At 42.2% G+C, this 13,418-nt stretch overlaps 1 protein-coding gene across 1 annotated transcript in view; it reads left to right on the top strand.

Annotated features, from left to right (window-relative positions):
* Window positions 1–13,418, top strand: part of met (MET proto-oncogene, receptor tyrosine kinase) — a 93,958-nt gene that overhangs the window by 56,500 nt on the left and 24,040 nt on the right. Inside the window, 2 exon segments of the mRNA XM_039808860.1 lie at window positions 4,186–4,395; window positions 9,236–9,385. Coding sequence (XP_039664794.1) covers window positions 4,186–4,395; window positions 9,236–9,385 — 360 coding nt within the window.

The raw sequence follows: 13,418 nt of genomic DNA, 5'->3' as shown, positions 1-13,418 counted from the left end.
ATATTACAAACTTTACAGACCATAGTTCATAGGTCTGGGGTTCCCAACCGGTCTAAGCCTTGGGGTCCACATAGGCTGCCATTGTGTCTGTTTTTGTTTTCAGAAAATGAAGCTATAGTGCTGATGTCCGTATCAGTACTGCAATGAGTGCAACCAGCCATTATTAAACCACTGAGCAAGTTTATTTCCCTACCTCCTGTCCTCACGTAATGTCAACTCAAGGACTCATCTACCTTTTGTAGCCCAAAAGATAAACACACACTATCATTGGCCACCGCAGCGCAAATATCAGCATCGATCTGTTAGCGCGCCGCCAAACAAGTCTGGTTTGTTCTGAGTGCACCTGTGTAGAGGAATAACACGCCATATTGATATTTGCTTTGCATAATTAATAAACCACTACTAATCAGCGTGTCTGCTGTGATCCTAAAGAGTGAAACAGCATATTGACAGGCACTAAATGGGATAACAGATCATTTTATAAACACTTTTGGCCTCTTACATGCTCCTTTTACTGTTGCTTGTCAAGTCATATCAACAAAAGCTTTCAGATAAGTGTACCCATTTATTTTTCTTTTATAGTCTGTCTATTGATTTTCTTGTTTCTGGGAAAGTTGCCCAAGATCCGGATCCCAGTAACACCCCCATTTGGATGCTGTTCCCTTCCAAGACAAGGCTCCCTCCCCAAATTCTCTCCCAATCTCAAGGCTCTCCTATTTACTACATTTTGTAAGAGTGTGAGATAAGGCTGATGATGAAAAAATTAGTTGCACTAAAGTCAACTAAATTCACCATAGTAATAAACTATGAGGAGACTAAACATTTAAAGCTATGGTGCGTAGGTTCTGTCGCCCCCATGAGGAATTCTAAGTAATGACTACAAAACTGTCAGCGCGTCCACATGATGCAAGCCTTCCGTGATCGCGCACAGCCCCCACCCCTCCTCCAAGCAGTTACTAGTAGCCAAGGAGGAAATGGAGGATTAAAAAAAACATGATGGACTCTTCAGAAGAGCTAATTATCTTCACTCGAGTTTCTGCGTGGGAAAGTCGCCGGATGCCACAATCTTCTGAACATAGCCATACTGAGAAATCCAGAGAGAGTTGTGTGGAGCTGATAGTCTTAATTAGCTTTGTAGCAACTCATTTGGCAATGGCTTGAACGTTCGTTAATATTAAAAAGTTACGCACTAAAGCTTTAAAGGCTCATTTTGGTATTTTTCAACCTGGAACCCATTTTCCCATGTATTGATGTCTAAGTAACAAGTGTGAACAAAAATCGTTGGTCCAGTTTTGAGCAAGAACGCTGTAACCAGCAGCCGCGAACCGGGCCGCAATGTAATCCTACACGGCAAATGTGCATCAATTTCGTCCAATGTGCTGTTTTTGCCACTGACACAGGGTCCAAAATTACCTTTTTTGTCCACTAGCCAAATGGCTAGTTAATGTTCCAATTTTACCAGCCACAAAATAGGTTACTATTGTTTTTTTGGCTGGTAAGTGAAGCAAATCTACCAGCCACTTGCATATTTATTTAATACTGGACCAATTTCTAAGATTGTTGTTCCCATCAGTCACTTAGACACAAAAACATAGGAAAATACGGTCCAGGTTGAAATAAAAATGAAGTTACCTACACTGTTGTATATTTCACCTATACCATACTTTCTTCCACACAACTTAATTTACCTCATGTGAGCTTCTTGCTTTGTGTCATACAGTATGTACATACATACATACAGTGCATGCTGTAATTCGAGAATGTTACACAGACATGAAGTCCAGCTCTCAAGTACATGTTCCTCTTGAGCAACCGATACAAGGCCGATTCAAACGTTAGAGCAGCCACGGAAAGTTTAGATCATTGCCATGTAAACACAAGGGACGTCCGACCTCAGCGTCTTTTTTTTCCCCGTTCGATACCTGTGTTCTCTTGAGACAAAGATGAAACACCTCAGTAAAAAAGGACTTAGGTTGTTTCTGTCTCTCACTGGGCGGTTCTTAATGAGCACAAAAGCTGGTAATTCTATGTGGGCTGAATCCAACACGGGATAAAAACTCTGTTGTGCCCTCAGGCCATGCGTGTAAACACTGCAGTAGCTGAAACAGACGGTGCCTCATTTAGTTTGTGTTGAGTATAAAAGAAGCTGCCAAACTGAGGATTACTGCATGGTTGTTCTACTGTGTGACTGAGTGAAGACCTGGAGGGAGCGTTCTTTAGTCTGAGTATTCTGAGTACTCTTAATGCATGTACATATACAGTGTATGCAACAGTTTTGGTCTTCACTTCTTCCAGGGACTATTTTAGCTGTAGGATCAGGTTGAATTAGGATAAACTTTAGGTTAGGGTAAGGGCTGATGTTCGATATGTAGCAGTGATGGTTCATTTTAGGGAGCAGAGTTTAGACAGTAAACAGAGTCAGTAGAGGGTTTTCACTAGTACAGTGTTTTCCTAGACAAGGTTTGCGAGTGTGTTTTCTAGGGCTGCAAAGGTTACTTTCATTATCGATTAGTATGTTGATTATTTTCTCGATTAATCGATTAGTAGTTTGGTCTATACAATTCCAGAAAATGGTAAAAAAAATGTGGATCAGTGTTTCCCAAAGCCCAAGATGACGTCCTCAAATGTCTTGTTTTGTCCACAACTCAAAGATATTCAGTTTACTGTCACAGAGGAGTGAAGAAACTTGAAAATATTTACATTTAAGAAGCTGGAATCAGAGAATTTTTACCTTTTTTTTTTTTTACCTTTTTTTTTTATAAAAATGACTCAAACCGATTAATCGATTATCAAAATAGTTGCAGATTAATTTTAATGGTTGACAACTAATCGATTAATCGATGAATCTTTGCAGTGCTAATGTTTTCAGATGCAGACCAAGAAGTTGTTCTAAAATACACCTAAAAAAAGGTGGCCTGAGACTAGTTGAATATCGTTTGCAATAAAATGTAAAAAATAAACAAAAAAAACATGCAACACATACTCCATCAAGAAGAAAATGTGTGTACATATACAATACAAATATAAGTGGTATTCCTATATTGTTAGCAAGAAAACAAGGGAGATACAATGCCCTTAATGATGTATAAGCAAGGGATAACATTCAGTAGTTACAGTTGGTGGTGCCTTCTTTAGTCGTGCTCAAGTGGCTGCGACCGCCCATACATTGCCCTCCAACTTCCCTGAATACATCAAAACGTCTGGCCACATTGTGTCCTAATAAGCTTAAAACTCTGTGTAGATTCCCGACTAAAGCCGACAAAAATGTGCATATGCGTTCCTTTTGTCAGATTTATAAAGCTGCGCGTACACCTGGTTGCGTTCTAGTCGCGCAAGCCTTATTTCTTCTCCAACAGTTCGCAATAAATGGATGTTTGCATATCGACACCACTCACCAGACACACAGACGTGAACAGTACCAAACAAGTGTGACAGTAGACCAGTGGACAATTATACAAACAAATCCAGCAACATTTACTTAACCCTAATGCAGGTCTCATTTTTTTTTAAAGTGGAACTATTATGCTTTTGCGTATTTCCTGTCATGTGATTTTCATGTTAAACATGGCCAAAACGTCAAGGTATTTTAGAGAAATCCCCTTGAGATTTCCCACTGTTCTGAACGCCCCGGTTTCAACAGTTTTTTTCTACTCTCGACTAAGTGTTACGCAACTCCAAGCCCGCTTTCTGTGATTGGTCATCTGCTCCAGCCAGGCAGGACTGGAGTTATTTTTATTTATTTAATTTTTTTTTAAACTACTGTGGTGTTAACATTGTGGCATGTAGCTGCATGCTAACGGCAGTAAAAGATGTAATCTTGGCTGCAGATGTTTTAAATTCTCCCCAATTTTAGGTCACATAACTCCAGAAACATTTCCGGTTATGTAGTATTTGGTTTAGAAGCTACTACTTTACAGGTGATTTTTCACAGTAGAAAGTCAGGCAGTCTTAAAGAGACAGGCGCTCCAACAGAGCGTCTCACACAGGTGCAGCAGCCATGGGCAGTATGACAAAAATAAAGTGTAAATGTAAACATGTTCCAGTAGAATCACAAAATTAAGTATAAGTATGAACCTGAAAATGCTATATAACAGGTCCACTTTAAAACCTGAATTTGTGCATTACAGTTTTTCTAACCTGCGTGTTTCTGTCTGTCTGTGTTTCCCGACTGCCTGTCTCCTCTAGAGCTGTGTGTACGCTGAGAACCGGACGTCCATCCAGTGCACCACGCCCTCTCTGGCCAAACTGGCTCTGCAGCCGCCCGTGGTCACCAAGGTGGCGTTCGTCCTGGACGGCTACTCCACAGATCAGTGGGACCTGATCTACGTGGAGGACCCCCACTTCCAAGACCCCAAGCTCACATCCAAGGACAACAAGAGCATCGTGGAACTCAAGGTAAGACAACATCCTCTAGTCTACAGCTCCATTATAATGATAAGAAAGGCTCAGTTGTCAATTGTACCAAGATTGGTTGTTTGTGACTTGTCTTTCAATGCCTTTCATTTACTCTATATCCCCAACGTTTATTTCCGGGATTGTTCAAGTGCCGCCCTAAATTCCGCCTGATGTCCCTCATTTCGGCCGGATGTCCATCACCTTCCACTTTCTTTGTGTTGTGATTTTAAACTCTGGTGGATTTCTGAGGACTATGGTTAACTGCTCCTCAGATCTCTGCAGGGTAAATCCAGACAGCTAGCTAGACTATCTGTCCAATAGGAGTTTTCTCTCGCACGACTAAAACAACTTTTGAACATACACACATTCCACCAAAACAAGGCTTCCCGAGGCTACTTTGCAGAGGAAAACCCATCCCGGAATGCTGTGTGGACTAGCCAGACCTTCCTCTGCAGCTCTGTGGTGGAAAATCTGGCACCGTGAGACTACTCTAATGTTAGAAAAAAATATCACGGAACAATAAAGGTTAGACGCAGAACTGTATCCTTTGGTAACAGATGAAAGGTCTTGCTTATGAGATCTCCAGCAGGCCAGACACTTCCAGGAACAGGTGCAGAAACTCAAGACACCTAAAAAAAAACCTCTAATCTTTGACTTTAAGGTTGTTAAGTAAGAAAGTCTCCATGTGTTAAAAGCTTAAGAAGTGCTTCACAGAACAGCAAGAGCAAGACACCTCTGCACCACTCTGCCAACCCTGATAAATATACAGCACTGCTTCAGGTCCACAGAGTTGTGCTTATGGTGTTTAGTTCAGTGTTTCTCAAATGGGGGTACATGTACCCCTAGGGGTACTTAGGAGGACTGCAGCGGGTACGTGACATTTTTTGCAAAATGTTTTTCAGTTACAAGGCTGTAGTTACTTCTACTGTCATTTTCTTCGCTTTTTTCAAAGTTTTTGTCCCTGTTTTTGAAGGTTTTGTGTCGCTTGTTTTGACCTATTCTTGCCTTTCTTCCTTTTTTCTACTGTCTTTTTTTTTTCCTTCGAAGTTTTTTTCTCTTTTTTCAAAGTTTGTCGCTTATTTGAATTTTTTGTCACTTTTGTCGCCCTAGTGTTGCCTTCCTTCTTTCTACTTTTTTTTTTACCTATTCTTGCCTTACTTTCTTCTTTCTACCATCTTTTCCCAAGGTTTTGTTTAAAAAAAAAAAGAAGAAAAATCTGCATTTAAATGTTGCAGTTGTTTAGTAAATCTATCGCTGACATCACTGTGTTGTTCCTCCTTTATATATAGACTCTTTTTGTTTTCTACCAAAAACTATTCGCGCTGGTTAGGGGGTACATGGCTTAAAAAACTGTTCAAAGGGGGTTCATTATTGAAATAACTTGAGAACCACTGGTTTAGTTGATCAAATCAACTCCACAGATTTGTTAGATTTTAACTTTCATTTTCATTCAGAGTTCTAGTTTATACAACTTTACTGAATGAGATGAATTCACAATTTGGAACCAGGTTGGCGTTCATTCTGCTGGTCGGAGCACTTTGCCTCCCATTCCACACGGTAACACGTACAGTCGGGTACGTACCGGGTCAACTTGGGAAGGAAACAATACTAAAAGAAAAACAGGAAGTGGAGTCTGTTTCCCATCGTCTACTCCCCCATCCCTTCCCCACTGCTACACCTCTCTATGTATTCTCTCTGTTGACGTGCATTGTTCTGCCTGCCGAGGTCAAAGCTCTTGACATTAATGCTGCTTTTCAAACAAGCCACCACGTTCCCCAGAGCCTGTTTTAGGAACACAATGAAATACATATTTCTCCTCTTTTCTTTCTTTCTTTTTTTTTTGTTGACTGCTGCTTGACAGTTTGTGGCAGCTGTGCTGAACCTCTCGCAGGGAATCCTGGCTGCATTTTTTTCCCCTTCTTTCTCCTTTTTCCCAGACGTGACCTTGGCCCCGATGCTAAATCCACCACCAACCCAACCTATTTCCCCCCGTTCATCCCTCCCTCCAGCCCAGACAAACCTCCCATTTTTACCCAAGGGGGGGGGGGGGATGGTACCACTGAAAAACAGCCACATTTAACACCATCTGATAACCCTGCCCTGCAGTGGCCTCCAGTAAAGGGCCAATGCTGGGCTCATTTAGCGCCATCTGATAACTCTAGCCCCAAAAAAGGCTGACAATAAAAGACAAATAAAGGAATATTTAGCTCTGACTGACAGCTCTGCACCAGTATGGCTGAACATGAAGGAACCAGGCTGTTGATTTTGGCATGTGGCCAGGCTCTTATCACTGCTGATCACTTCACGGGAGACTGAGATCTCACTTCCAATTAATATCGTAACAAATCATTCAGAGTGACTTGTATTACTGCGACGGTTCTTTAATAACTTTATTAACTTGTCTCGGTCTACTGCGTAGGAACATCCTGAAGAAGGATTGTACTGGATGATCTTGTTGTCTTTGTGTATGTCCTAATTGCAAGCAAGTGGGTGAATTATTGGTTTGTGTTGCTCTGTTAGAAGACAGGCTGTGTGTGTGTGTGTGTGTGTGTGTGTGTGTGTGTGTGTGTGTGTGTGTGTGTGTGTGTGTGTGTGTGTGTGTGTGTGTGTGTGTGTGTGTGTGTGTGTGTGTGTGTGTGTGCGCGCGTGTGCGCGTGCGTGTGTGAACAGGTGCGGGCCTCCACTCTGTGTCAAATTGGATAATCCCAAGCTATCACGCAAGGAATGTGATCATTCCCTTTATTGCCTTCTGCTGCACTCAAACAAGTGTGTTTATGTGTGAGACAGAGAGAGAGATGGAATCAGAGGAACAAAAAGGGAACGAGGAGAGAAAACACGGGAACAAGAACGAGTCTGAGAGGGGAGAAAAAGAACAGATTAGGCTGTGTTGTTCTCTCGCCGCTTCCCGTCAAACAACACACACTCACTGGGTCGGTTACACACACTCACGTGGACAACTGCTGTGTGTGCTTCCAGTCAGATCTCAGAGGGGGTGTTTGCTGTCGTCTCGCTAGGGGTCACACGACTAGAATAAGTTGCTCTGTCTTACTTAAATCCGAAGCAGCAAGCTCAGTTCATACATCAGTCCTTTTGATCTCTATGAATCATGATGAACTCTGCCAGAAAGAGAGACCTGAACGTAAGCCAGTATTACTTCACCTCGCTTCCTGTTGTCTACACTCTTTTCCAACAGATTTGAAGCCTTCTGCTTCCAAATCCCAATATATCCTAAACAAGCCATGGTGTTATTACTAAAAAAATGACTTCAGACTATTAAATGTATGTCATTTTGTCAATCCTGCACCCATGTCACTTACTGGCCTTTTTAAAAGTCCTTCAAATAGTTTGAAGGCTGCACAAGTCAACTTTAAAGAGTGTGAATGTTTCGGACTCCAATACAGAGGTCTGTAAATTGCAAAGAACACACTTATGTGGCCTGTGATTGATGAGTAAACTTTACCAAACAGCCCCCACCTTGCCATCCTCGACAGCAGTCTTCCACTCTAAACTTTATGCAACTTGACTATATGTCGGTATAAAATTAAATAGTGCGCCTTAGGGCCCAAAAAAAATGAAGAAAGTGCCCCACACGGGCACAGTATACGTGTAATACGGACCTTACAACTTAATTATTATTATTATTAAATGACATGTCATTTAGCTGACGCTTTTATCCAAAGCGGCTTCCAATTAAGTGCTTTCAATCTTGAAGGTACTCCGGACAACAAGTAGTAAGTGCAAGTACATTAGCCTCAAATAAATGAGCCAAACAAGGAGCTATATGAAAGTGCAGCTGTCATTTTATTTTTATTTTCTCCATCATCATCCAAGGCGCAGTTGGAAGAGATGTGTTTTTAGCGTTCGGCAAAAGAAGATGCGTAGGCTTTCGGCCATTCTGATGTCAATGCTGAGCTCATTCCACCATTTAGGTGCCAGGGCAGCAAACAGTCGGGATTTCGTTGAGTGATTAGTTGTCCCTCGCTGTGAGGGGGCAGCAAGCAGCTTGGCTGATGCAGAGCGGAGTGGGCCGGGTTGGGGTATAGAGTTTGAACATGTCCTGGATGTAAGCTGGGGCTGATCCGTTCGTGGCCCTGCATGTAAGTACTAGTGTCTTGAAGCGGATGCGGGCAGCAACTGGTAACCAGTGAAGAGAGCGGAGGAGCAGTGTAGCGTGAGAGAACTTGGGGAGGTTGAAGACCAGTCGAGCTGCAGGGGCTGGATGGCACAAGGGGAGTTGCAGTAGTCTAGACTTAATCTTAAAGAGGGTCAGTCTACATAACAGGGACTGGGCTGGCCAAAGAGCTCACCCCTAAGCCTCTGTATTCTGTTCCTGTTGTGTGTACCAGTATTCCCAAAATGCGTGAAATCCCATTTCTGTCCACTGTTTTATGTTGGTGATTTCCAGTTTGTCTCACCACTCCTTGCTCCTTGATTTTTTTTTACTCATCCTTTTCTTCCCGTCAGACCTCACCTGACAGCAGCATTTCATTTGCACCTTAGGCAGTATCTTTTCCAGGAAAATCACAAAGGAGCTTTATTTTTGACATTTCATTTTGCACTTGTAATGGTTTGTCGCCACCTTATTTAGTAATGAACCATTTGGTTTGTTCCATCTACTGTCTGGATGCGCTGACCTTAGTGACAATGTTGCTGACCTCAACCCTTTTGCAACTGTTGACCTCATGTGTCTCAATCTTTTTTTTTTTCTCTCTCCCCATGTATCTTAATCCCTTTCTCCTTCTTTAACTCCCTCCTTCCTTTTTACGCTGTCTTTCCTCCCCTTATCATTTTTATCTCACCTTCTCTCTCTCGTTCCTTCCCCCCTTTCCCTCCGCTGCAGGGTGACCACATGGACAGGGAGGCGATGAAGTGTCAGGTTCTGACGGTGTCCAACCACAGCTGTGAGACTCTGACTCTGATCGGGAACACTCTGGAGTGCCTCGTCCCCACTGAGCTGCAGGCCGCCACCGCCAACGGGCTGCAGGTGGAGGTGAGACACGCCTGCCGTGGCGTTTACACATACCAACGCACATGCAGTGTGCTTTTTAGTTTGCACTGAGAGCAGAAAAGATCAGTTTTTTGTTTTTTCTACTCCTTTTTAATGGTTTAACCGTTTATACCTTTTTAACCCTATTGCCTATATTATTTGTTTTCACTTTAGGTTAAGCTCTGCACTTTGACACAAACACACAAAAACACACACAAAATAACATATTCGCATCGCTCATACACACTACGAAGCCATTGAAAGAGATTCATACACAGGTGCACGCACCTATGCATACACACCTCCTCTCCATGGCCTGTCCAACAGTTGGTCAACAAAGACACTTTCTTTAATTAATGCCTTTTTGTTTATAGAGAAACCCAGCAAACCAGTAATACACATCCACACCCACTCACACACACAAACATGCACACACACACACACTCTCTCTTCACTTAAATCAATAGACATCTTGTTCCAACTTCCCTGCATGTTTACAGTAAAGAAAACCGTGTGTGTGTGTGTGTGTGTGTGTGTGTGTGTGTGTGTGTGTGTGTGTGTGTGTGTGTGTGTGTGTGTGTGTGTGTGTGTGTGTGTGTGTGTGTGTGTGTTTGAAGTGGCAGTGAAGGGTGTGTGTGTGTCAGGTGTGTGCGTCAGGGTGTGTTAAACTGTTTATTGATGTTCAGATTGATTTAATTTGCATGTTCGTGAATGAGCTCATCGTTCATTTGAAGTAAAGAACACAAAGCGTATGCAAACAGGTTTCTTATCCAGTAATGAGAGTATTGTAAAAACATACCGGTACCTTGTAAAAACAGTAAGTTAATTAATCAACTGTTGAAATTTCCACCCATTAAAATTGTATTTTTTTTTTTTTAAAACCTCTTGAAAGAAAATCTACCAACATGGTGAGATGACTCACACCTTTATACAATTCAAATTTGCTTGTTTCAAACATGTAGTATACAGTGTTCATTTTCTTTAAAACCAGAAATTATCAAATTATCAAATGATTCTTTATGATGGAGGATTTTTGCAGCGATGGCACTATTCACATATTGATAACCCTTGTTTCTATGAGCCAAGAATGATCACGTCCAAAAAGAGGGGCTTTTGATGTCTGAACAAGATAGTGTGTATCAAACATCTGCTCTGAGTAGAAGTGGATGCAATACAGCAGAGATCCATAAAGCCACTTATAATGCACTCGTATGAAAGTCCCCCACTGTTTCACAAAAGGAATTTTAGCAATAAAAGGTATCATATCCTATCACAGCACCTGCTTCTGGAGGAGGAGGAGGCTGACTCGCCACATAGCAACACCATGACACACAGTGCTGATAGATGGACAGAGTATGTGCATAGTTGTTTTGTAATAGTCATGATGATGTCCAGAGTTTTTGATTGAATTTGACTGAGTTACAAATGAATAACATTCTGCTATTCAAGTTTTTATCCAATTTGTTTCCTAATTTTTGTATTCATTTGGAGCCAGGTTGGCATTAATCAAACAGGAAGTAAGGACTGTATCAGTTTTCGGCAACAAAACGGGAGCATTCTGCCATCGGCCATATTGAGCTCTTCATTCTGCGCTCTGGGACGTTCAAGGGAAACAGCACATTCCTTCAGCGTTCCAGATCGTTTGCAGGAGACTTCAATAACTCTCCTGTCCTAATGCAGTCCCTTATAAAAAAGCAGCTCCGGGAGAGTTTATTACAGAGTGTGTTGAGTGAAAGGGCTCAGCATCCAGCTGTCTTGTCACTCGAATGTAAGTCAAGCGTCGTCTGAGTCGTGAGAAGGGGACGTACAGTACAGAAATGCCCCCCCCCCCTCCTCCAAACACTGTCTTTTATTAATGAGGGGTTAAACAGGACAGACGTTTATCATCTGTAGTCTTGCATTCCAATCTCCACAGCGCTGTGGAGTAAGGGTTTGGCTACACCACGCATACATTCAGGGATAGGAGGAACAAAAACTCTGGGTTGTTTCTTTAAACCAATCACAACCGTCTTGAGCGGCGCTAAGCTCCGGTCGAAGCAACTGTGCCTCTGCTGAATAGTCTCGGGAAGGAACGCGTTTCGGTGGAGCATTAGCACGCCGCAAAAACAAAACGACGCATACAATATTAAATGAAGCTAACTGCTCACACAATATAGTAATGTGAGCTATTTAAATTAGCTGGATACATGGTTAAACGTAATTTGCTTTTACCAGTGTATCTCCGTGTGTATGTTGTCCATTGCATAGTAAATGCCGTAAACAGATTCCTTGTAAATCTTTACAATTACTCACCGAAAGAACCCTGAGCCCTTTGCCTGTTTGTTAGATAATGTGTAGTCTATATCCACGACGTTCCACTTCCACGATTGCTTCGTTGCCGACGGAAATTCCGCCGGATTTCACTCATTTAAGCCGGATATCCGTTGCCTTGGGCTTTTTTTGTGTTGGCGTTTTAAACTGGATTTCTGAGGACTATGGTTAACTGCTCCTCAGATCTCTGCAGGGTAAATCCAGACAGCTAGCTAGACTATCTGTCCAATCTGAGTTTTCTGCTGCACGACTAAAAAGACTTTTTTACGTACACGTTTCACCAAAACAAGTTCCTTCCCGAGGCTGTTTTGCAGAGGCCCTGTTGCTTCGTCCAGCGTTTAGCACCGCCCCAAGACGATTGTGATTGGTTTAAAGAAATGCCAATAAACCACAGCACGTTTCTCTTCCATCCAGGAATGCTGTGTGGACTAGCCAGACCCTCCTCCGCAGCGCTGTGGAGGAAGGTCTGGCAAAGCGAGACTATGTCCTCCATTTAGAGAGTTTAAAATCTAACAGAGCCATCCGACTTATTTTAACCTTAATAACCGTAAATATAATCTATATATGACTTTGTTATAGTTTTTGGTTCCTTGGATAAATAAAAGTTTGTTGCCTTTAGTTTTCAAGTTTATTTCTTTGTTTGGTGTATTTAAAAAAAATCGAAGTAGAAGTAGTTGAGAGAAAGATATTTCTATAGATAATAACTCTGAAGGTACATTTCACATCACACATTAATTTTGCACACTGTTAAATCTCAAACATTTGGTTTCTGTTAAACCAGTGCATATTCTTTTTATTTTGAGAGTTCCTCAGTAAATTTAACATCCTTGTTTGCAACAAACAGCCTCCAACATTGCAGTGGGTCATAAGAGGTTTGATAAGAGAAATGTCCAACCTTTATGATACAAACTAATATTAGATGCTGCGCTTCAGACGTCCTCATGTCATCCTTAAAGATAATATCCAGTGGTCGCCTTCTGGTGAACAGCGGCGTGCTCCAGACCGGACCTTATCAGCCTCATCGCTGTTGACTTGTGAACTGGCCTTCAAAAGGAAAGCCTGTATCTCAGGGGATGGTCAGCCAATATCCCTTAGCTCCACCAAACAACACACAGACACACAAAAACACACACACACATATTTGTATGTCCCCAACCTCCAGACATGCCCAGACACACACACCCACCGTCCCCTTTGTAGAGTAGAAACCTCATTTCCAATAAAACTAATTATGGCAGAAGCAATATCACTGATGCAATCTGCCTCCAGACTCTGTGTGTGTGTGTGTGTGTGCGTGTGCGTGTGCGTGTGCGCATACTTGTGCATTTGCGCGTGTGTGTGAGTGTGTTACTGCATACCATATGTCTGAATGCCAGTTCCATGCCTTTTAAATGCTTGTGTACAGTATATTCCATGCATGATCTACTGCATGTGTCATGCATACATGTTTATCAAGCATCTGCCTACATATATAGTGCAGTGTGTAGGAGTCAAGACAGTTCTGTACCAGAGAGTACCATCATTTTAGAAAAACCATAAACTTAACTTGAGTCATCATATTTAATATTTAGTGTTAGATTAAAGATGATTACACTATGTGGCTGGTTAGCTCAGTTGGTAGAGCGGGTGCACGCGTGCAGAGGTTTGTTCCTCGACGCAGAAGGTCCAGGGTTTGAATCCGACCTCTGATGGTTTTCCTGCATGTCTTCCCCATCTCTCTCTCCTC

This window comes from Perca fluviatilis, chromosome 8, assembly GCF_010015445.1.
Source record: "Perca fluviatilis chromosome 8, GENO_Pfluv_1.0, whole genome shotgun sequence".
Classification (NCBI taxonomy): Eukaryota; Metazoa; Chordata; class Actinopteri; order Perciformes; family Percidae; genus Perca; species Perca fluviatilis.
Note: the sequence above shows the minus strand (reverse complement) of the source record. Positions and strands in the feature narration are given on the sequence as shown.